This window comes from Colossoma macropomum, unplaced genomic scaffold, assembly GCF_904425465.1.
Source record: "Colossoma macropomum unplaced genomic scaffold, Colossoma_macropomum, whole genome shotgun sequence".
NCBI classification, from domain to species: Eukaryota; Metazoa; Chordata; class Actinopteri; order Characiformes; family Serrasalmidae; genus Colossoma; species Colossoma macropomum.
This window is the reverse complement of record NW_023494805.1, coordinates 41,439,265-41,461,541: the sequence shown is the minus strand read 5'-3', so window position 1 is coordinate 41,461,541 and position 22,277 is coordinate 41,439,265. Positions and strand designations below refer to the sequence as shown.

The 22,277-nt window shown below is 41.2% G+C and overlaps 2 protein-coding genes across 3 annotated transcripts in view; one reads left to right on the top strand and one right to left on the bottom strand.

Moving 5' to 3' along the window:
* LOC118826535 (UAP56-interacting factor-like) overlaps positions 1 to 7,091 on the bottom strand; it is a 16,537-nt gene extending 9,446 nt beyond the window's left edge. The window contains exons 1-4 of one of the 2 annotated variants that reach the window (XM_036597522.1): positions 6,787 to 7,091; positions 4,624 to 4,752; positions 3,589 to 3,818; positions 1,478 to 1,599 (exon numbers count right to left, since the gene is read on the bottom strand). In XM_036597522.1, coding sequence (XP_036453415.1) covers positions 1,478 to 1,599; positions 3,589 to 3,818; positions 4,624 to 4,752; positions 6,787 to 6,853 — 548 coding nt within the window. In that variant the 5' untranslated portion in view covers positions 6,854 to 7,091. The remainder of the gene's footprint in view (positions 1 to 1,477; positions 1,600 to 3,588; positions 3,819 to 4,623; positions 4,753 to 6,786) is intronic. The other variant, XM_036597523.1, reaches the window with a different exon arrangement.
* A 2,215-nt stretch (positions 7,092 to 9,306) lies between these two features.
* Positions 9,307 to 22,031, top strand: LOC118826529 (CPD photolyase). Its single transcript, XM_036597518.1, has 9 exons — positions 9,307 to 9,763; positions 10,973 to 11,118; positions 12,194 to 12,376; positions 12,596 to 12,754; positions 15,365 to 15,563; positions 18,263 to 18,415; positions 18,599 to 18,720; positions 19,930 to 20,089; positions 21,252 to 22,031. Exons 1-9 carry the CDS (start codon positions 9,355 to 9,357, stop codon positions 21,398 to 21,400), a joined length of 1,680 nt encoding a protein of 559 aa, XP_036453411.1. The 5' UTR covers positions 9,307 to 9,354; the 3' UTR covers positions 21,401 to 22,031.
* Positions 22,032 to 22,277: the final 246 nt, after the last annotated feature.

Below are 22,277 nucleotides of genomic sequence, written 5' to 3'. Positions count from 1 at the left end.
TATAAATAACTGTGATTAATAATTTCATCATCTTTTTGCTCATTTTATGCAACTAAAGTAGCTAAAGTGACTGATTAGCTTCGTTGCTTCCGAGCTATATGGAATTTGTAGCCAACAACAGGTCATACTGACATGACGTACTGCACTGAAACCGTTTCTTTACCTGCACCATCAGAACTCTAAATTGCACAAATACTACACCCTCAGAAATAAAAGGTACCAAACTGTTATTCTGTGATTCAAAAAGATTCATCCGATCTCAAAGCGCCATATTTCCGCAACCGTGAGGCGCCTAGGAACCAATCACAATCCAATTGAAAGAGGGGGTCATAGAGTTTGACTGTCAGTGGAAGGTGGCTCCCCTCAGTCTGAGAGGAGATGGAGACCCCTGAGCAGAAAGCGTTCTGCGTTCTCCACTTCAATAAGAGTGAATCCATCATAACTGTGCAACGTGATTTTCATGGGCAGTAAAGCTCCAACAGCTCAGAGCGTTCGACGTTGGTTCCACAACACTGGATGATCTCCGAAATCGCACTGAAAGAGCCGTGAGTGCAGCGACACCCGACATGCTCAATCCAGTATGGGATGAGTTTGACTATGGCGTTGATGTTGTCTGTACAGCTGGAGGAGGTTCATACTGAGACCTTGTACAATTACATAATAAACTTTATGCTCATTTAATCCATTTACAGTTCACTGCATTGATCTATAAAGATTTCAATCTGAATGAAATCAATCATTTTGAAATCGGATGAATCTTTTTGAATCACCCTGTATTCTAAAAAACATTTCTTCTGCAAGCATATCTTCACTGTCCAAAGAAAAACAAGTATCTCCAAAATTTTAAGTTTACAGGAGAGGGCGGAAACGCTCTTTACTTTCAATGTAAGTTAATGTAAAGATTTTAGAGCACTGCTTTTGGTCCATTCATCATGAAATTTTCACACAATGTAAAGGACAGCCACCAACGTCACAAAAACAAATGCATTTACACGTATCCACCTATTTGGCCGACAAGAGTTTAGCCCCACCCATTCACACAGAAGATATGAGGAGTGTTTCAGCAAAGACTGCTTTCTGAATGAGGTGCAATACAGGACAGCCAATCGAAACAGATCTTGTTTACATATATCAGTCTTAAAGGCACAGAAACAAAAACAACCCGTTTAATTTTAAGGCATAACGAGAGCTTGAAAAATGTGAATTGAGAAATGAATTATGTTTGCGGTATATAAAACTACACAAATGTAATTAGACGACCTTAGCGGGGAAAAATAAAATACAAAAAAAGTAAGATACGGGCCTTTTAAGTGTTAGGCTGACACTTCGTTGTAGTACTATTTAATTTTTCTTTATTTTTAGTCCCAAATTATCTCTTTCGGGTGAAAACCTAAAGTGCCAAATTTAACCATTTTCCATTTAACATCCATGACGCATTCTACAAGTCAGACCAGTGTACTTCATCAGATTCTCTCACCATTTCCTGCGGAGCTGGAAGGGTCTGCGGGTCTGAGCTTTGTGTGTGTCCTGCCACCTCTGTGCAGGTATGTGTGTCTGTCTGTGCTGAGCCTCACGCCGCACAACAAACGGCCTCGTTCTCTGTAATCAACACAGCCAGGAGATCAATACACACCAAACAAGAAGCAGAAGTGAAAATCCTCATTGGAAAACACGATAATTGTGGTGTGACAGCGTAAAGCAAGAGACGAGGACGTGCAGGAGTAGATAAATTGACAAATTTAGATGTTTACCTTGTTGACACTTAAGCCTCACACACTACAACGAGTGAGGCTATCAAAAGGGTAAGAAAACATTTAAGAACACAATATTTTCAAGAATACCACTTATTCTTATGAAAATAGTTAAGAAAAGAAAATAAGGGAATTTGTAAGAAGTAATTTAAAGAATAACACATTTTTTCTTAAGAATGAAGTTAAGAAAACAAACACGTAAGAAGACTTTCTTTCTTTAGATGTTCTTTCATTTGTGAATCCGGCCCCAGGACTGGGCACCCCTGAGATATGTGTTCATAAAACTGTCACATTTTACAGCCATGCTAAAATGTAAAACCAGCGTTTCGTGAAAATGTTGGCCTGTTTATTTTCTGTCTTCTCGTGATGAAATGTAACCAATACCCATACAGTAATTTCAGGACTCAAACACTGGCATCTTGAACAGTTAACCAAGTACTCGAGCACCCATGCACATCCCTAAAGACTTACACTACACAGTACAGAAAGACTGGGCATCTGAACCTGACCATCGACCATTAGGTTCATTCCTGTTGACCAGGGGTGTCAAACTCAACCACTAAAAGGGACATATTAAAAAAATCTCCACACATCTGTGGGCCAGAGAAAGAAATGTTTTATTTCATTTTTAATTAATATTGTGCTGTAACCCAAACTGGCCATTGTTTATTCAAAATACTCAAAAACTTCAACAGTAAAATACAGACACTTGTATTAGACCTTGAAATATTACATGAATACTTGAAATATTCAAAATTTAAACGTCCCTAAGAGCTCAGTCTGTTAAACCTACCTATCTGCTTGGATTAGACACCTGGCATCTTTTCTTTGCTGCAAGTTTATCAAGACTTGTGCCCAGAACAGTTTTACACAGGGAGGTGGGGTAATGTAATTTTACCACATCACATTGAATGTTTAATGACCGATCCATGCCAGGTAACAAATCTCAGTATCAATTACAAAAATATGAGTATCTACCAAAAAGCTTCATATGGAATTGTTGAGCTGCTAATACGGAGACAATATCCAAACAGTTTGTTCCATGTAAAAGGTATTTATTTTAATTTAGAAAGTCAACAAAATTTATTCAACATCGCAGTCTTTCAGCATTAGAGCCCTTAAAACAGATCTCTCTCCCTTCGTCTCTTCACAGCTCCACACCCAGAGCATGTGAGTGGGGCAGAGTGGGGTTGGAGCAACGTGATTTTGGTCAGAGCACAGAGCGGCTTTTCAGAACATCTGAGCGCCAATGCTGACCCACTCTTAACCTACTCCAGTATTGTTCCATCCCGCGAACTGATCAGGCATAACATTCTGACCACCTCCTTGTTTCTACGCTCATTGTCCATTTTATCAGCTCCACTTACTATATAGGTGCACTTTGTAGTTCTACAGTTACAGACTGTAGTCCATCTGTTTCTCTGCATACTTTGTTAGCCCCCTTTACCCTGTTCTTCAGTGGTCAGGACCCCCATGGACCCTCACAGAGCAGGTACTATTTGGGTGGTGGGTCATTCTCAGCACTGCAGTAACACTGACGTGGTGGTGGTGTGTTAGTGTGTAATTTTATAATGAATGTAAAGAAGTGTATGATGTCTTGTCAATATGTTCAGGGCATAAAACGTCATAGGAATGGATCATATGGAGCAAAGCAGTTTCTTGTGCAAGCAAAGGAGTGAGTGAGGATTATGCAACATGCCTCTGGGTGTGTAAAAGGTGCTATAGAAATTGAACTTAATAATAATAATAATAATAATAATAATATTATGAATAAATTACCCCATGTCTACCTAATCCTGTGGAAACACTGCTCACATTGTTAAACGAGAGGTAATACCTGAGTGAACGCTGAGCGATTGAGGGGCACTCTGCCTTGGCCCGGTCGACTCAGTGTCCGTCTGTTCCGAGGCGTTCGACTCAGTGCCGGCCGGTTGAGAGGACTGACGCCTTTCAGCACAGTGGTTTTCCTGGCGGCCAGACCGGTGATTATGCCCTGTCCTCGTCGCTTTCCCCCTGCAGCGGGCACAAACTTCCTGCCACGGACGAACAATTTACCCGCACCTCCTCCTGAAAAACCAAACCAAATGAAACCACACGTTACAGACGGAGCGCATTAAACTCTTACGACACAAAGTGGGTCTTCAAACGCTGCATAACAACAATAACAGCATCCATATCAGCAATCAGACAGGGGCAGACTAGGCGAGGCGGATGCTCGACTGATCAAATTTATGTACTGTTCAAAAGTCTGGAATCAATGCTTCTCATTCACCAATATCTTCCTAAGTCTATTCTTAAATGTGCTCTTGAGAAAGATCCTAAGAAAACCTCTACGTCAGATTCATGACGTGTTCTTAAAGCGCAGAACTGTTCTCACCTTTGTGCTCTTGAGTGTTAAGAAAACACTGGTTTATGTCAATCTTGAACTCGTGAAAACTGTTTGTGGTTTTTAAGAACAAATTTCTTAAGAATGGTTGGTGAATGAGGCTCAAAGTTTTCAATATACAACCAATTTGGTTGCAGATTAATGTGAAAAATATTAACTGAAAAATATTTCTAACATACTATCCCTGTGCAACTCACAGACTTCTAGTAATTAGTAAGTTGTTAAAAAAAAGAAGAAGAAATTAATTTTCTTCTCTGTTCAAAAAGGTCCAGAATTACCAACAGAGCTGTAATGGATAATTACAGTATGTTCAGCATTTAAACTACTTAAAAGACTAAAATATTAAATAAAAACATGCACCGCTTCCAGCATCTAATTTGCATTATTTTTATTTGTCACTGCATTCACACACTGTACAAAATCAGTGTTTTAACAGCTGATGAAGACCATTATATGTGCTGAATGCACAGGTGATTATCTCCTGACCCCTCTGTAGTGGTGCTCCTGTTCGCCTGCCCCGGTTTAAGCGGCTCCTCACGGCCAGCTTGTGCTTCTTGAGGGCGGCCCTGTGGCTCTGGAGCTGCTTCTGTTTCTTGTTTAACCGGATGATGTCATCTGTGAAGGGGAACGACAAACGCAGCAGTCAGAATTCAACTGACGGACGCAAAGCAAAGGGGGAGCAAACCCACCATTAAATACCCTTAATTTCAGAAGAATCTCTGGTCTCTGCAAACATTTGGGTGTATAGTGTAGCTTAAGACACAAACCCAGCAGTACAAGTCTGTAGACACCAGTGTTTCTTCGGAAATGAAGGGTATTAATAGTGAGTTTGTCCCCCTTTGCTCCAGTAACAGCATCTACTCTTCTAGGAAGGCCTTATATTAGATGCTGGAACATTGCTGTGAGGAGGATTTGATTGCATTCATCCACAAGAGCATGAAGGAGGTCAGGTACCGATGTTGGATGATCAGTCAACCCTACATCCTCCAATAAAACAAAGCTGATGGGCCCATAGCTAAGTGGACATGGGCTCCATCATACCCTCTTAAAAAAGACCCTTCTTCAAAAGGTTCTTTGGTAAAGGGAATGGTTCTATTTAGAGCCATGAATTCTATATAGAACCATTTTATGCTTTAATGGTCCTTCAGAGTGATGGAGAATGTGTTGTAAAAATGGTTCTATACAGCACCAAAACAGGTTCTCCTATTGCTTTAATGTCAAGCTTGTAACCCTTTTTGGTGCTGCATAGAACTATTTTCAAAAAGGTTCTGAACAGAACCACATACAGCACATTCTCGATCAGTCTGAAGAACCATTTCACCATGCAGAAAACGTTTAGGCATAAAATGGTTCTATATGGAGCTCATGGTTCTAAATAGAAACATTTCATGCTTAAATGGTTCTTCAGATTGATGGAGAATGTGTTGTATATGGTTCTACGTGGAACTAGAAAAAGAGTTCTACATAGTACCAAAAAGGGTTCTTCTATTGCTTCAGTGTCAACTCAGCTTGTAACCATTTTTGGTGCTGCATAGAACTACTTTCAAAAAGGTTCTGTAGAGAACCACATAGAGCACATTCTCCATCAGTCTGAAGAACCATTTCACCATGCAAAAAAACATTTCGGCATGGAATGGTTCCCTCTGCAGCTCATGGTTCTATATAGAAACATTTCATGCTTAAATGGTCCCTCAGGTTGATGGAGAATGTGTTGCATATGGTTCTACGTGGAACTTTTCTTAAAAACAGTTCTACATAGCACCAAAAAGCGTTCTTCTATTGCTTCAGTGTGAAGCTTGTAACCCTTTTTGGTGCTACATAGAACTACTTTCAAAAAGGTTCTGTACAGAACGACATACAGCGCATTCTCCATCAGTCTGAAGAACCATTTCACCATGGAACAGTTCCCTCTCGAGCTCATGGTTCTACATAGAAACACTTCATGCTTAAATGGTCCTTTGGATTGATGGAGAATTTGTATAAGGTTCTATGTGGAACATTTTGAAAATGGTTCTATACAGCACCACAAAGGGTCATCGAAGCATCGGTGCTACACAGAACTGTTTTCAAAAAGGTTCGGTACAGAACCACATACAGCACATTCTCCATCAGTCTGAAGGGCCATTTCACCATTCAAAGAACTACTTAGGCACGAAATGGTTCTATATGGAGCTTGTGGTTCTAAATAGTACTAAAGAACCGTTTTTATGGAGTGATAACTCAATTATAGCTTTATTAAAGAAAACTACGAACACTTTTACAAGTCTGCTATTCAGTAGCAGCAGTGTTAATGTTTAGGTTCATGTGCTGAATTCTAACACCGTTAAACTGAAGCTTCTGAATAAAAGCCTTTATAACATAAATCACATCTATAACTTACAGTTATATGACAATTTGCATACACTGAACGTTGCTAACGTTAGCTGCTTAGCTTCTGCGAGGCTAAACCCAGCTTCTTATTCTTATTCGCCAGCTTTTTTGTTCGAATTTCCCCGTTCCACCTTAAATGATGCAGCGGCTGTATTCTGACTCGGGCGCCAGAGAGGAGCTGCTGCCCTATTTAAGGTGGAACGCGAAAATTAGAATAGAAAGCCAACTTCAGCCTCCAGCCTCTCCGATAGCTCTATGGTCGTTTTAACGTCCACTCACCGAGAGACATGTCCACTTTGTCAGGCCCCTCCGCGTTACCGCTCGAAATAAAGCCGGATTTATTCATGATTTAAGCGGAATATGTTAAATTTACGGAAATAAAAAAATGAAATGATCAAATTTAAACCCAAACCAAACGGCTAACGGCTAAATCTACGCTGCACCACTGCTACGCATGCGCCACTTAGGTTTATGTGCGTCACTCAGGGGGGCGGGGTTACGGCGTGACGCGGTACGCTGGCCTTTGTTTTGTCTTGTTTTGTTTTGCCTCGCTGCCGTACAACGAGATAATAATGGATGCACATTTCTGCCAAATGAAATAAACAAAAATCTAAAAAAATATCCAGCACTTAATTATTATTTTAATTTTTAAGTGAATTTCTATTTCTTGTTTTGCGATTCTAAGTAATTATTTTGGAATACTGTCTCATTAGTTTGAGACACCAAGTCATTGTTTTGAGATACTATCTTATTATTGGAAGATATTATCTCATTAATTTGATGCGCTAAGTAATTATTTTTGGAATACTATCTCATTAGTTTGAGATACCAAGTCATTGTTTTGAGATACTATCTCATTATTTTGAGATACCAAGTCATTGTTTTGAGATACCAAGTCATTGTTGGAATATATTATCTCATTAATTTGAGGTGCCATGTGATTATTTTGGAATACTATCTCATTATTTTGAGATACCAAGTCATTGTTTTGAGATACTATCTCATTATTTGAATTTTCATCTCAAAATAATGAGAAAGTATCTCAAAATAGCAAGAAATCTCAAAAGTATGAAAATGTTTGTCAAAATAATGAGATAGTATCTCAAAATAATGACTCAGCATTTCAAAATAATAAGACAGTATCCAATAATAAGAGTAAATTCTATTTACACATGTGCACATTTCTCAAAACAATACCCAGGTTTGATCTATTCTTAATGGACTTTGCTGCACTATTAGAGGCTTTTAGATAGATGGTAAATTAAACTACTAGAATTTAAGATGATGTAATGAAGAAACAAGACTTTTTTTCTTCTTTTTTTTCCTTTTGTGTTTCTCTTTGCTCTGTAAATACAATATCATAGTAACGTCAAAATTACATAGAATGTTTTCCTGTCATCCATAGTTTATCTGTGTCATTTACATTATTTTAATAACTGCATCCTCGCAATTTTGTTTCTTGTAAGAATAAAAATGAAACAATTCATCATTATTTTTATTGCATTCACACTGCTACTATCAACCGCACCTGGAGTAAAAGATCAAATTGGTGTAAATGATGTTTTACTCTATTTTGCTTATAATCTGAATCAGAATGTGTTTTTTGATAATTATCCTAAATATTATGATTTATTTTAATTCTATACATAATTGTAAATGGTCTAATAAAAAAATTACAAATTTGCCACTTCAAACTTTATTTAATAAAAAATTAAAAAGCAGTTGAAACATAGGCAAGCACATAAAGTGCACCCCCAAAAGGTTTGTTGTTTTCTTTTTTTATACATTTGTTTTATATATCTTTGTGTATGTACATGTGTTCAATGCATGCTGATGCGTATACTATGTATGTATGACATATGCTAACAAGTATGATTGCTATAGTCAGAAGTTCAACAAAAGGATATTTTCTGATATTCATTTTTACCACTAGAGGCAGCAGTGAGGTAAAAACTGTTCAGTAGAAAAACCTACACAGTGAAATGAAGTCATTCACAAAATTAGCATAACTTTAACAAAAAAAGACTCAATAATTTCAGGAAAACAGCAGATTTATAAAATTGGGGGATATACATAACGGCACTCTTAAAAAGAAGGTTCTCCAAGGTTCTTTGGTAAAGACAGCGGTTTTATTTAGAACCAAGAGTTCTACATAGAACCATTTGCATGCTCAAATGGCTCCTGGTATAGTGAAATGGTTCTTCAGTTTGATGGAGAATGTGTTGCACATGGTTCTATATAGAACCTTTTTTAAAATGGTTCTAGATAGCACCAAAAGGGTTCTGCTATTGTGACAATGCCAAGCTTGTAACAACAGAAGAACCTTATTTGGTGCTACACCGAACCGTATGCAACACATTCTTAACCAGTCTGAAGAACCAGTCCAGCATGCACATGGTTCTTACGGTTCCAAACAGAACCCTAAAGAACACTTAAAAAACCTTAAGAATAGAACCATCTAGAACACATTCTCCATCGATGTGAAGAACCATTTCACCATGCAAAGAGCTATTTAATCATGCAAAGGGTTCTTTGAGTGTTCATGGTTCTATTTAGAACCACTTTCTTTACTAAAGAACCGTCTTTTTTCGAAGATGGTCAGATATAGTTCATATTATACTATCATAATAATATAATTTATAATAACTTATGATAAAAGATGAACTTAGAAAGAAATGTAGCCGTTAAAGTTACAAAACACGTTACAAAAGCCTTAGAAAATGAACTGTTACGTATCTCCTGCAGGCCCCGCCCCGCTGGCCGGCGCCGGCCAATCAGAGTCTCTGTTTCGTGGTTACAAAACAGAAGGCGCGCACGTGAGTGGTGCCCGTAGAGCGTGCTCTTTTCATGCTTTGCACGCAGCGCCGCGCGTCTGCAGGCCGGAGAGCTGTGAATCTGATCGCCTCAGCCGCTTTACTCTCGAGTTTAGAGCTCCGAGCGGCGCTTCTGACCTTCTTACCCCGCCGGGCAGCGAGCATGTATGCGAGGAGAGCCGAGCTGAAGCGGAAGGCGGAGGCGCTCAGCAGCGCTGTGGAGGGAAAGAAGCAGAAGGCTGAGGAGAAGAGTGGAGGAGAGAGGGGAGAGAGGGGAGGGAGGCAGGCCGGCTGGCTGCAGCTGGAAGTGGACGAGCTGCGCGCTCGAAACACCGGCTGCAAATTCAACGCCAAGCGCGTGCGTTTCCTCTCCGAGAACCAGAAGGTTCCTCAGGGCTGCGGGGGGGTTCTGTACTGGATGGCGAGGGACCAGAGGGTCCAGGGTGAGTACATACACAGAGACCACTGGAGCCTCTTCAGCCACTTAACTGGTTCAGCGGTGCTGGAGGAACCTGTGCAGTTGCAAATGCAATGCTTAAAGGAGAACTCCACCGGTTTTTCAGAATTTCTGTATAATTCAGTGTGTGAGATGTAAACAGAGTGGTTTGGTGTGAAATGGTTCAGGTTTCTTTACAGTGGTGGTGATAGGAACTAGGGGTCGCCATGACTACAACACAAATATAGACAACATGAATGGATTAAAAATAAATGGAGTAAAATACATTCTGAGCCAAAACTATCACATAACTACTGTAAACAGTGTCTCAGACATCAGGCAGTGAATTCATAACCATTTCATGTAGTAACTTTCTGTGAGGGAGCTTTTAGAGGGGGACGTCTGGTTCCTATCACCACCACTGTAAACAACTCTGTAAGTTTGTCTAGAACAGAGCATTTCACACCAAACAGTTCATTATATAGAACTTTTGAAAATCGCTGGGGTTTCCCTTGTTCTGTAATATAAACCCTGCTGAAAAAACTATAGAACCTAAAGCACTGCAGTAACACTGATGTGGTGGTGGTGTGTTAGTGTGTGTTGTGCTGGTCTGAGTGGATCAGACACAGCAGTGCTGCTGGAGTCTTTAAACACCTCAGTGTCACTGCTGGACTGAGAATAGTCCACCAACAAAAAACATCCAGCCAGCAGCGTCCTGTGGGCAGCGTCCTCTGACCACTGATGAAGGACTAGAGGATGATCAACACAAACTGTGCAGCAGCAGATGAGCTATCGTCTCTGACTTTACATCTACAAGGTGGACCAACAAGGTAGAAGTGTCTAATAGAGTGGACAGTGAGTGGACAGTGTTTAAAAACTCCAACAGCACTGCTGTGTCTGATCCATTTGTACCAGCACAACACACACTAACACACCACGTCAGTGTTACTGCAGTGCTGAGAATGATCCACCACCCAAACAGTACCTGCTCTGTGAGGGTCCATGGGGGTCCTGACCACTGAAGAACAGGGTAACAAAGCATGAAGAAACAGATGGACTACAGTCTGTAACTGTAGAACTACTAAGTGCTCCTATATGGTCAGTGGAGCTGATAAAATGGACAGAGTGTAGAAACAAGGAGGTGGTTTTAGTGTTATGGCTGATCTCACTGGCCACTTTATTAGGTTTACCTGTGGATTCTCTCTCTCTCTCTCAGATAACTGGGCAGTGGTCTATGCGCAGCAGCTGGCTCTAGCGGAGAAGTTGCCCCTCCACATCTGCTTCTGTCTGGTGCCGCGGTATCTGGACGCGGCCTACCGCCAGTACGCCTTCATGATCAGAGGACTGCAAAAGGTGGCCAAGGTGAAGAGCTTTCAGGACCAGTCAGACGTTGAATAGAGTGTCTCTGTGATTCGGGTTGTTTTCAGTGTGAAAACACTGTTTTGAATGGTTCGGACTTTCAGACCAATTACAGGATAACAATTATAATACAGTTCTTATCACAGAAGCAAATCTGACCTTAATTTAGGAATCGTATCTTACAACATCTTATCTTCAGTTAAGACTCTTAACTCATCATCAAAGTCGACAATCATCTGTCATGCTACCCGTTACTTAGCAACCCACCATACACGCACAGCTGAAACGTAAACATGTCATCAAAATAACATTAGCTACTGTTACTGATTCAAGGTCAATCAAAATTAAAGCACTACAAACTTGAAGTTGTGAATACTGTGAGAGCGTCCCCTGCTGTTTATCAGTGTCGCCGCTCCCCAGTTTCAGTCTCCATTTCCCAAACGCTTTAGCCGAGCGCGCTAACGTTACTCCTCCTAATAAACAGACACACGTTCAGCTCCGTCTCCTCATTATTCACCACCATCACTGTAATATTTCATCATCAACATTAACACACGAAGGTGATCAGAGGGGCGGTGGAGATCGAGTCTGCAGCGTCTGAGATCTTTAAAACGCAGAGTTAGAAAAGAAAATCATCTCACAGTGAAAGCAGCGTTTTACAGTAGAGATAAATGGAGCTCATTATGCTGGTAGTGAACTATGCTGCTGACTCAGCTGCCTAAAAACCATAGAAACGGACCTTAAACAGAAGTGAGGACCCTGTTGGGGTTCATCCTAAAGTTAGGACAGGATTTAGGAGGTTTAGTCTAGTTAGGATGTTTGCTAATGCCTTAGCTATAAAAGTAAAAAGAGCTCTTGTGTCAGGATTGGTATCGGCAGTTGTGTATCGGAATCAGAATGGATCAGCCCATCACTAAAACTAAGCGGATCAAATGTACACAGTGTAACAAAAACATGATCTTTGGTCTGGACTTTCAGGCGTGAAACGCCATGAATTTTACTGAAGATTTGAGCAGGAGGTGTTGAAACTTTGACGGCTGTACGTGAAAACTGTCCTGAATTGTTGTCCTTCCCACAGGAATGTAAGAGTCTTGACATTCAGTTCCACCTCCTGCGTGGTGAGCCTGAGCTGACGCTGCCCTGCTTTGTGAAGAGCTGGAACTTCGGTGCCGTGGTGACGGACTTTAACCCCCTCAGACTGCCCCTGCAGTGGACTGAGAAAGTCAAAAAAGAGCTGCCAGCTGACGTCCCCTTCATGCAGGTGGGCTACGATACCACACTGTGAGAGAATGTCTCTCTCTCTCTCTCTCACTCACTGAGAATACCACAGTACACAATAAAATGATAACAGTTTCACTCTTGGCTCAAATGTAGTCGATCAGCTGAGACTGTAATTTTGGCTAATCACATTTAGCCGAACACATCCACTGTATTTCCACATCGGCATTTAACGAAGTGCATCTTCTCTGCTGATGTTAAGGTTGATGCCCATAATGTGGTGCCGTGTTGGGAGGCGTCTCCTAAGCTGGAGTACGGAGCCAGGACCATCAGAGGGAAAATCACCAAACTCCTCCCAGAGTTCCTCACTGAGTTTCCACCTGTGGACGTGCATCCACACCCTTCCACGAAAACGGCAAAGGTAGGACTGGAAGCTCCCCAGAAAGAACAGTTTAAAGCGTTAGTTTAACAAAAACTCATGTATATACATAAACACTTTCCATCCTTTCCCCAAAAGTAGTCAATAAGCTGGGACATGTTTGGTGTCTAAGCTTTGCTTCTTTATGTTTGCACTGGAGCTAAGAGGCTAGCAGGTAACAGAATCCTATACTGGGGGGAGGCCGTGCCCACCCAGTTAGACTACTAGACCTCAGAGTTGGGCAAAATAAGTAGTGTTGCCTGAATACTGAACGGGGTATGTGTTCAAATATGTATTCAGTGACATCACCATGGATTCAGTAGCATTGGCCTAGCAACATCTTAGGCTACGTTCACACAGCAGGTAAAAGTGGCCCGAATCTGATTTTCTCACGAAATCAGCTTTTTTTGTTTGACTGTTCAGATTATCTTTTAAATGCGACATCAGTCTGAACAGATCAGCTCCTAAACTGACCCACATGCACAAAAGATCAGAGCGTCACGCTGCTTCACGGCTCATCCAGAGGTAAACAATCACGACTATGAATGAACGCCAGTCGCTCCCGGAGGATCAGCTTCATCTTCACCAGCATCACAGGAGCCATCATGAAGCTTCACTGACTGACAGCTGGGCTCATCACCGAGAATGAGTTTGAGCCGTAAAAAGGGCGCGGTCACTTCTTTGGTTCGCGTCCTCGGATTCTTTTAACTCTGCTTTCAGACTTTTAACTGTTCTTTGATGCTGCAGCCTCGTTCTCCTGCGGCCACGTTCGGACATTTCTTTAGAAATCTCTTCGAAAACAGAGTTTGGATGAGTCGCTTCTAATTTTTGTACAGAAACATCAGCCCAGATGTTTATTAGGTCTCTAAATTATGAAGAATGTCGAGTTGTACTGACGTAAAAACTGCATGAATTCCGATCTGGCTGTTCAGACTGAGTTGTATTGCTGCAGATCAGATACGGATCAGATTTCAGTACCACACATGTAAGTGTCTCAAATCAGAACTGAAAATGTCTGATTCAGTGTGTTTTTCTGTTCACACTGACACACAGACACACATCTGTGTCACATATGAAGAAAAAGATTTGGGCCACTTTTACCTGTTGTGTAAACGTAGCCTTAGCAACCACCTGGGATTTTAAACCAATGTCTTTGTCAAGCCAAATTTAAAGCTTGTTGAGCAGCTTTTCCCATCTAGTTCAGGATACATTGACAAAACTCAAAAATGTCAGCTGGTGCACTTCATTCACACTGTCCCTCATTTTTTATTGCTCTCATTTTAACCTCCCAGTCTGAACTGCTGTCTGTCTCATGAACTCAAAAGTGGGATTTTATGTAACATTTTGGTGTAAAAAGTGGCACACAGCTAAGAGGTTAACCCAGAGGTCGGCAACATGCGGCTCTTCTACTGTCCTGTTGTGGCTCCACAGCAGAATCAGATTAGTAGGTAAAAATAAAATAATCCTCCTTTACAGTAAAATAAAGCTCTGCTGATCTTTCAACACAGTTTAACAATAAATGGTCTTAAACTCTGGAGTTAATGTAGAACTGCTAATTCACCCTTTAACCCTGAAGATCAGCGCAGACTGCTGGTCACCATAGCAACACAGACAACAATCTCGCCTAGCTAGTAGCTAACGAAACAACAAAGAGAGGGATTTAAGACGAACGTCGATCATTTGGAGACAAATGGACTTATTAGTGTTTATAATCACCTGATACGTCCTGATACGTTTGATCTGCAGTGAGAAACTCACAAACACTAAAAAGTTGCGAGGCTGAAGTCGGCGTCTCATTTGAATTGTCCTGTTCCACCTTAAATGGTGCAGCAGTTACATTCTGGCACCTCAGGCACCATTTAAGGTGGAACCGGAAAATCTGAACAAGAAGCTGGCGAATGAGAAGCGACTTCAGCCTCGTAAAAATCACACGTTGAGAGACGTTTTACAAGAAACTTTTCTACTTTAGCTGAAAGGAGATGCGAGAAAAGCGTCTATAGCTGAGTTAAAGCTTAAAGCAGAGCAAAGTAAGTCTGTGTTTTCATTTAGTATGTTTGCACATACTGAAGCACAAATATACAGCCAAGATAGTAAAATGGACATAAAACGTTGTGGCTCTCAGGGTGATTTGATGTTTGTTGCAAGAACAAAATGCCTCTTCATAAGATTTGGGTTGCGACCCCTGGGTTAGGCTCAAAACCATAAAAGTTCTGAATAACTTGAGTGCACTCAGTGAAAATAAACAGGGATTTTACAGTTTGACACACTTTCCAAATGCAGTCGGAATCCAGTTCGGCCCATCCCACCAGCCGAAAGTGAACATGTTTTAAAACATAAAGTAAATAATCAGTTATTTTCTGGAAATTCTGACATATTATGTCAAGATAACAATTATTTTGAGAAAATAATAAGCTATGTTGACACATGTTCTTCTAATTATCATGTATCTATCATGAAGTCCTTCTTGGGTGCCATGAAGCAGATGAAAAGTAGGCATCTGGCTGACTCTGCTACACTGACACTGTGAAATCAGCATGTTTTATATTGTGTATTTTCCTGTTAAATAAAAGTAAAGACGCGTGAGCAGGAAAGCTGTGTGTTTCTGTTCTGTAGGCAGTGGATTGGGAGGAGGTTCTGAGCTCTGTGGAGGTGGACCGGACCGTGGATGAGGTGAAGTGGGCTCAGCCGGGCACCGCGGGGGGGATGGCCATGCTGGAGTCCTTCATCCAGCACCGTCTGCGTCTCTTCGCCACAGAGAGAAACAACCCAAACTCAGCGGCTCTCAGCCAGCTCTCGCCCTGGCTTCACTCCGGTCAGTTTTTCATGAGTTCTCTTAGCTTAACTAGCTAAGCTGTCATTCTACAACAACAAGCATGGCAGCTAAGCAGTATCTCTGTCCTCTTTATAGATGCCTCAAGGGTCATTCAGACCTAAAACCACAGTTTAATATGTTATGTATCGTGATACAGCTGTGTTTTGCAGCGCAGCCTCATCTTTTTGACAGAATTCGCGATTTCATATTGTTTTCGTTCTCTCACTACAATACCCTGCATGCATTTCACAAATACGTCATACAACTATTGGGAATCCCTGTGGTGTCAGCCAATCCTGACTGCCAACCATAGCCGCTGACCAAAATGCTAATAAATACGAACAGGGTAGTGTTAGGCCCAATTCCATTACACCCCTCGCTCCTACCACTTAGCCCTACCCCTTTGTTTTGTGCGTTTAGGTGTAGGGTGTCCTGGTTCTTGTTGAGATAGAGGGGTAGGGTGAAGTGTTAGGGCTACTTGACCCTCCAAATGGAGGCTTTTCAGACACTCCAAACAGACAGTTATGAGAAAAAAAGAAAAACAGACAAGATGGCTGAACAAGAGACCAAAGAAACACACAAATATGAGAATTTTCTCTGTTAAAAAAATTACAATAATCATTGTTTTATCTTAGTTTAATGTCGTTTCGATGTATTTTGGTCGTTTTCTTCATAAGAAGCCTAGTACTAGGCTAATGTCTCGGTAGCTAGCTAGCTAACTTTCCCGTTCCACCTTAAATAGTCCAGCAGTTCTGACGCCTGAAGCACCACAATGTAACTGCTGCACCGTTTAAGGTGGAACGGGAAAATTCGAACAAGAAGCTGGTGAATATCTGACTCCAGCTTCATATCGCTGAAGAATTACAGGTGGGTGATAATAAATAATTGCCCCCCTCTTTGAAGGCATATGATGCCCTAAATGTAACTAAAGCCCAGCAGTGAGGAGCTGAACTTTACCCTCCTCTGCTGTCACTGCAGACTGGCAGGGTCTCCTACAGAGCAGCGCTGGTAGCTGTTAATGAAGTGATGCTCTTTTTATTTGAGGGTCCCATTTCAGAGGGAAGATTTCAACCACTACCCTGTAACTCAGTTCTAAGGGGCAACACTCAAAAACAAGGGGTAAAAATGAGAAATGGGATTGGGGCTTAGTTAAACTCTAACCTTGGTCTATGAAGAAAAATATAAAGAAAACAGCAGATTTATATTAATTTAGAAGGAAATGAACGCCAAAGAAGCTGTTTTTTATCCTTTCAGCCAATGAAAAGTAGCCTTACTGAGAAAAGTTGTCTAGCTAGCCAGCTACCTTATTAGCTTTAGCTTTTAGCTTGTTGTTCTCCTCATCTGATGAGTCATTTCTGTCATTTGAGTGATCCGTTCTCTCCACTGTACTGATGATTTGCCATATTTATACAGCTTCAATAAGATATTCAGCTTCCTAGCAGTAACATTTACAATGTAACGACAACAAAAAAATAAATAAATAAAAAAATCAGTTCCTCCCAATACTGTAGCATCACTGTAGGAACTGCTGTAAGCATATTTAACAATGCAGGGATGGTACTTTTTCACATTTTGGCTGAAGCGAAGGATGTTTATAGGTGGCTGTGCCTTTTCTTTTCGTCTGCTCCTACTGCTCTACTTTTTAAAGCTGCACTATGTAAGATTTTTTTAAAAACTGAAAGTAGTATCATTACCGAGTGAGGAGAATAAAAACAGGCTAAAATATGGTGAGCAGGCTCTGGTTTAAAGGGGAACTCCACAGATTTTTTATTTATTTTTTTTTTAATCTGTATAGTTCAGTGACTGATATATAAACAGTCATTCTGAGTGATTTAATGTGAAATGATTACTTTGCAGAGAAACTTGCCGACTCTCGATTTCTGTACAGTGGTGATGGAACCAGCGGTCCCGATAACTATGATGCAAAAATAGACATTTTATTTGTTATCCAAAACCACCAGTGAACCTGCACGATTCGTCTGAGTTTATATAACGTTGATGATGGTAAAATAGTGGTCAAAATGAAAAATGACATTTTCTTTGGGGACTATTTTGCCTCACAACATCCTTCTTGTATCCTTCTACCATGAAATAATAATTAAAATAAATTGATTAGGCCAAAAAAAATAGGTTTTAGACTAAACGTTTTTCACAAAGCTACTGTGAAACAAAGGCTCAGACATCAGGCAGTGAATTCATAACCATTTTATGTAGTAATTTTCTGTGAGGGAGCTTTTAGAGGTGGACGTCTGGTTCCTATCACCACCACTGTGAACAGTTCTGACTCAGCAAGTTTCTCTAGAATAAAGCGTTTCACACCAAACCACTCTGAATGACTTGGTTGACATGTTAACCGTTTTAATTATGCAGAAATAAAAAAAAAAATCAGTGGGGTTCCCCTTTATGTCATCCTGAAAAGCCTGAAATAATTAAAAAATTAGAGGCATCACTTTTTTCCCACCACGTCGTCTGTCTTTACGTGTTTCCAGCTCAATGTTTAGGTCTCAAATGATCTCAAAATCAACATTATACTGATGAAGATGTGATGACAACAGTAGATCATTCACTCGCGTCCTCAGAAGCAGGTCCTTCACCAAGCTCTGACTCAGTAGCTCCAGTGCTCCTGATACTGAAGTGAATGTTCTAATGTTATTTTGTTATTTTGTCCTTCTCTCTCTCTCTCTCTCTCTGACCCTCAGGTCAGCTGTCTGCTCAGCGTGTGGTGAAGGAGGTGCAGCGCTGGGGGAAAAATGCCAGGGAGTCTGTGGCCTCCTTCACCGAGGAGCTGGTGGTCCGCAGGGAGCTCGCCGACAACTTCTGCTTCTACAACAAAAACTACGACAGCATTGACGGTGAGCATCACGGCCAGTCTCTATTTTCCGAAACCCACAAACGTCTAAAAAACAGAATCAAATTAGGCTTTTAGTGACCTTTTCAGTACTGACTGCACTGTGAGGTACTTGACACGTATGTTATTATTCTTATGAAAATTATTGTCATGTTGACGACCCTCTGTGGTGGTCTTGTTTCCTCAGGCGCTTATGATTGGGCAAAGAAGACGCTGAAGGATCATGCTAAAGACAAGCGGCCTTACCTCTACACACAGGAGCAGCTGGAAAACGCCAGAACTCACGATCAGCTGTGGAATGCTGCTCAGGTACGTAAGGCACAGTGATAAACTGAAGGAAACCAATATCCCATATACACATGGAGGGACTGTAACACCTGTGTCCTTTACAGTTCACACTCACTGTTTACACTCACTGGCCACTTTATTGTAAACGCCCACCTTGTACTTTCACTCACTGGCCACTTTATTGGAATCACCTACCTTGTACCTCCACTTACTGGCCAGTTTATTAGAAACACCCACCTTCTGTTTCCACTCACTGGCCACTTTATTGGAAACACCTACCTTGTACCTCCACTTACTGGCCAGTTTATTGAAAACACCTACCTTGTGCTTCTGCTAAGTGGCCACTTTATTAGAAACACCTACCTTGTGTTTCCACTAACTGGCCACTTTATTAGAAACACTGACCTTGTGCTTCCACTAACTGCCCGATTTATTAGAAACACCCACCTTGTGTTTCTACTAACTGGCCACTTTATTGGAAACACCTACCTTGTAGCTCCACTTTGCTGGTGCACAGTTTGAGACTGCAGATTAGGGCATCATTTTAGAGGCTTTGAATACTCGTTCTCAAAAACCATTCTTACATATAATAATTTTTCCATTTCATAATTAACCATACTTTTAACCATGTTCATTACTGCAGTTCAAAATAGATCCAGTAGGTGGCAGCCATGTGTTAATGTAGTAATAGTACTGAGCTGAAATCAAGTATCCGCTTCTTACTTAAGATGTCGGTTCAGCCTCTTATCGCAGATTATGCAATGAGTGTTTTTGTCATCATCCGATAATTAAAAGTCCCCACATGTGATTTCTCTGCTGTTTTAGCTTCTCAGAGAAAGCGGTGCAGGTTTTTCTCTGAGGTGATGTTTCATATAAAATGTAATGTAGGATTTAATTTTTGTGGATTAAAACAGACGACAATGAATGATTACTCAAGGATTGCAATTATTCAGTCAAGCCATGCTGCTGCACGGTTTGAGCCCCCTTCTACCTCATTCATCATTGGTCAGCTTCTGACCACAGCAGCGCTGTTATCCAGATATTTTTTTTATACAAACATCCACACAAATGCAGCTCTGTGCTCAGAAACTGACCGCTGATGAACACAAACTGTAAATAAATGAAACAGTCAGCTCAGTCTGAGTCAGCAAGGCAGGACTATGAAAGGTTTCAGACCTTTGAAAGATACAGACTCCATTTAAATGTGTGGTTTCTTGTGACGTCCCACAGAGGCAGTTGCTGTTAGAGGGGAAGATGCACGGGTTCATGCGAATGTACTGGGCCAAAAAGATTCTGGAGTGGACCTCGTCCCCCGAGGAGGCTCTCGCTATCGCCATTTATCTCAATGACCACTACGCACTGGACGGCTGCGACCCCAACGGATATGTAGGTGAGAGACAGCGACCGCACATCAGAAGCTGCATCAGAGCAATTAATAACACATAATTAGTAATAATGATAATGTCTTTATTTATAGAGCACTTTCCATATCAGTGGCAGCTCAAAGTGCTTTACAGACAGGTGACAATGTTTTACAGTAACATACAAAACAATGACCGATCAAGTTAAAAGGATAAAGACCAAAGAGACGCAGAGTTTTAATGAAGCGCTGAGTTAAAGAGCTGCGTTTTCAGATGTTTATTAAAAGTGAGCTCTGAGCTCGACTGTCTAATAAAAGCTGAGCTGAGCTCCACAGTTTAGAAGCAGAATAACTGAACGAGTCTCTGTATTTTACTGAATGTGTTTGCAGAAGGCCTTTGGTAAAAGAAAGCAGCTTGAAAAGTGACAGTTAAGCAAGAAATCAGGGGCCACATTCACGAAATTGTCTTAAGAAAGAAAATCTTGTTGGGGGTTCGGTGTCTTGCTCAAGGGCACTTCAGTCACGTACTGTCGGCTCGGGGGATCGAACCGGCAACCTTCCGGTCACAGGGCTGGGTCTCTAACCTTCAGCCCACGACTGCCCTAAGACAATTAAGACTAGGAGAGTGAAGGCAAACACAGGCTTCCTCTGAGACCTGTGAAGCACCACCGCATCCTTCTGAACCGCTGCTAACACAACTAAACACCCGAACACGCTCGGAGGAGAACACTAACCACCTGATGTGTTACGTCTGCACTGACTAGCATCTTTGGAGGAGAAGGGGGGGGAGCCATCCTACCCACCCAGAGAGAGCAAAGCCCATTGTGATCTCTTGGACCCCCGGCGGCTGCAGCATCACTGGGGATCAAACTCGTGATCTCCTGATGACAGGACCAATTCTTAGATGGTTGCGAGACCTTTTTACACAAACAAACGTCAATAGGAATATAAGTCACACACCAACTTACTCTGACGAAACAAATCAATAATAAGTGTTTCCATAGTGATGAGATCCATCACAGTGCATTGAACAATAAAGGCAGCGTGGAGCTTCTTTTATACAGTGATAGGAAAGCGAAATCTCCAGTTTCACACTGATCCACTTTACTGACCACTTAAAGACGTTGAACATTGTTTGGGTTAAAAATCTTCCACCCATTCAGTCTTTTGTTTCTTCTTCTCTCCTCTATAGGCTGCATGTGGTCCATCTGCGGAATTCATGACCAGGGCTGGGCTGAGAGGGCCGTTTTCGGGAAAGTGCGCTACATGAACTACGCTGGCTGCAAGCGCAAGTTTGATGTGGGTCAGTTTGAAAGGAGGTACACTGTCAAAACGGCCTGAGAGCGCCGCGAGTCTGCGGGCGGCCGGCATCCGTCAAACAGCTGGGAATAACCTGCCTCCACAGCCGGCCCTGTTTACATTTTTCTCATGGTTGTTTACATTTCATGATACTGTTCGTGATATCTTTTTAACTGAGGTCTGATAGAAGATTGGGTAACACTAGGGTACTGTCCATAGGGCTACATGACACCTACATAAGCTTGTCATGTCAACTGACATAACCCTACATAAATGTTTATATATACTTATTGAAGTAGGCGTCATTCGCTGATGATGCCTATTGCAATAAGCTTTTATAAACATTTGTGTAGGGTTATGTCAGTTGTCTTGACAAGTTTATGTAGGTGTCATGTAGCCTTATGAACTGCACCCTACAGTAAAGTGTTGCTGAAGATTGTTTGTGAAAAGCTGTTCTCAGAATGATGTAGTTTGTGTAACTTGGTAAACTTGTACATCAAGAAATATTGATTTTCCAGTTAGGCCAGTAAACGATTAGTCTTCACCAGCAAGAAATGATTGATCTCAGCTCCAAACTCAGGATCAGCTTATATGTTTTGCCTTAATTTGTTCATGGAACTTTTGGGAAACTGTTGTTTTTACAGTATGTTTTATTAAACTTTTTACCCTCTACTGGCTTCTGTGTCTTTATTCAGAGGGAGTGATGAGTAGAGACGGTATTAAAATATGATACTTTAATGGTACTGACTGAATTACTTCAGTACAAAAAGTAAAACCAAATTTCAACATTAACAAACATGCTTACAGAACATAGACAGACATGATTATCTTGGGATAATTATCTCAAGATGATCATCTCAGGATACTTTTCTTGGGATAATTATCTCAAGGGTAAAAAAAAAATCTGCCTTCGAAAATG

What these genes read in the sequence shown, in the direction of transcription:
- LOC118826529 (XM_036597518.1), top strand. Translation starts at nt 9,355, where the DNA reads ATGCTTTGCACGCAGCGCCGCGCGTCTGCAGGCCGGAGAGCTGTGAAT. An exon ending in CTGACGTCCCCTTCATGCAG is followed by an intron (nt 12,377 to 12,595) that starts GTGGGCTACGAT and finishes GCTGATGTTAAG; the next exon opens with GTTGATGCCCATAATGTGGT. An exon ending in AGCTGTGGAATGCTGCTCAG is followed by an intron (nt 18,721 to 19,929) that starts GTACGTAAGGCA and finishes GACGTCCCACAG; the next exon opens with AGGCAGTTGCTGTTAGAGGG.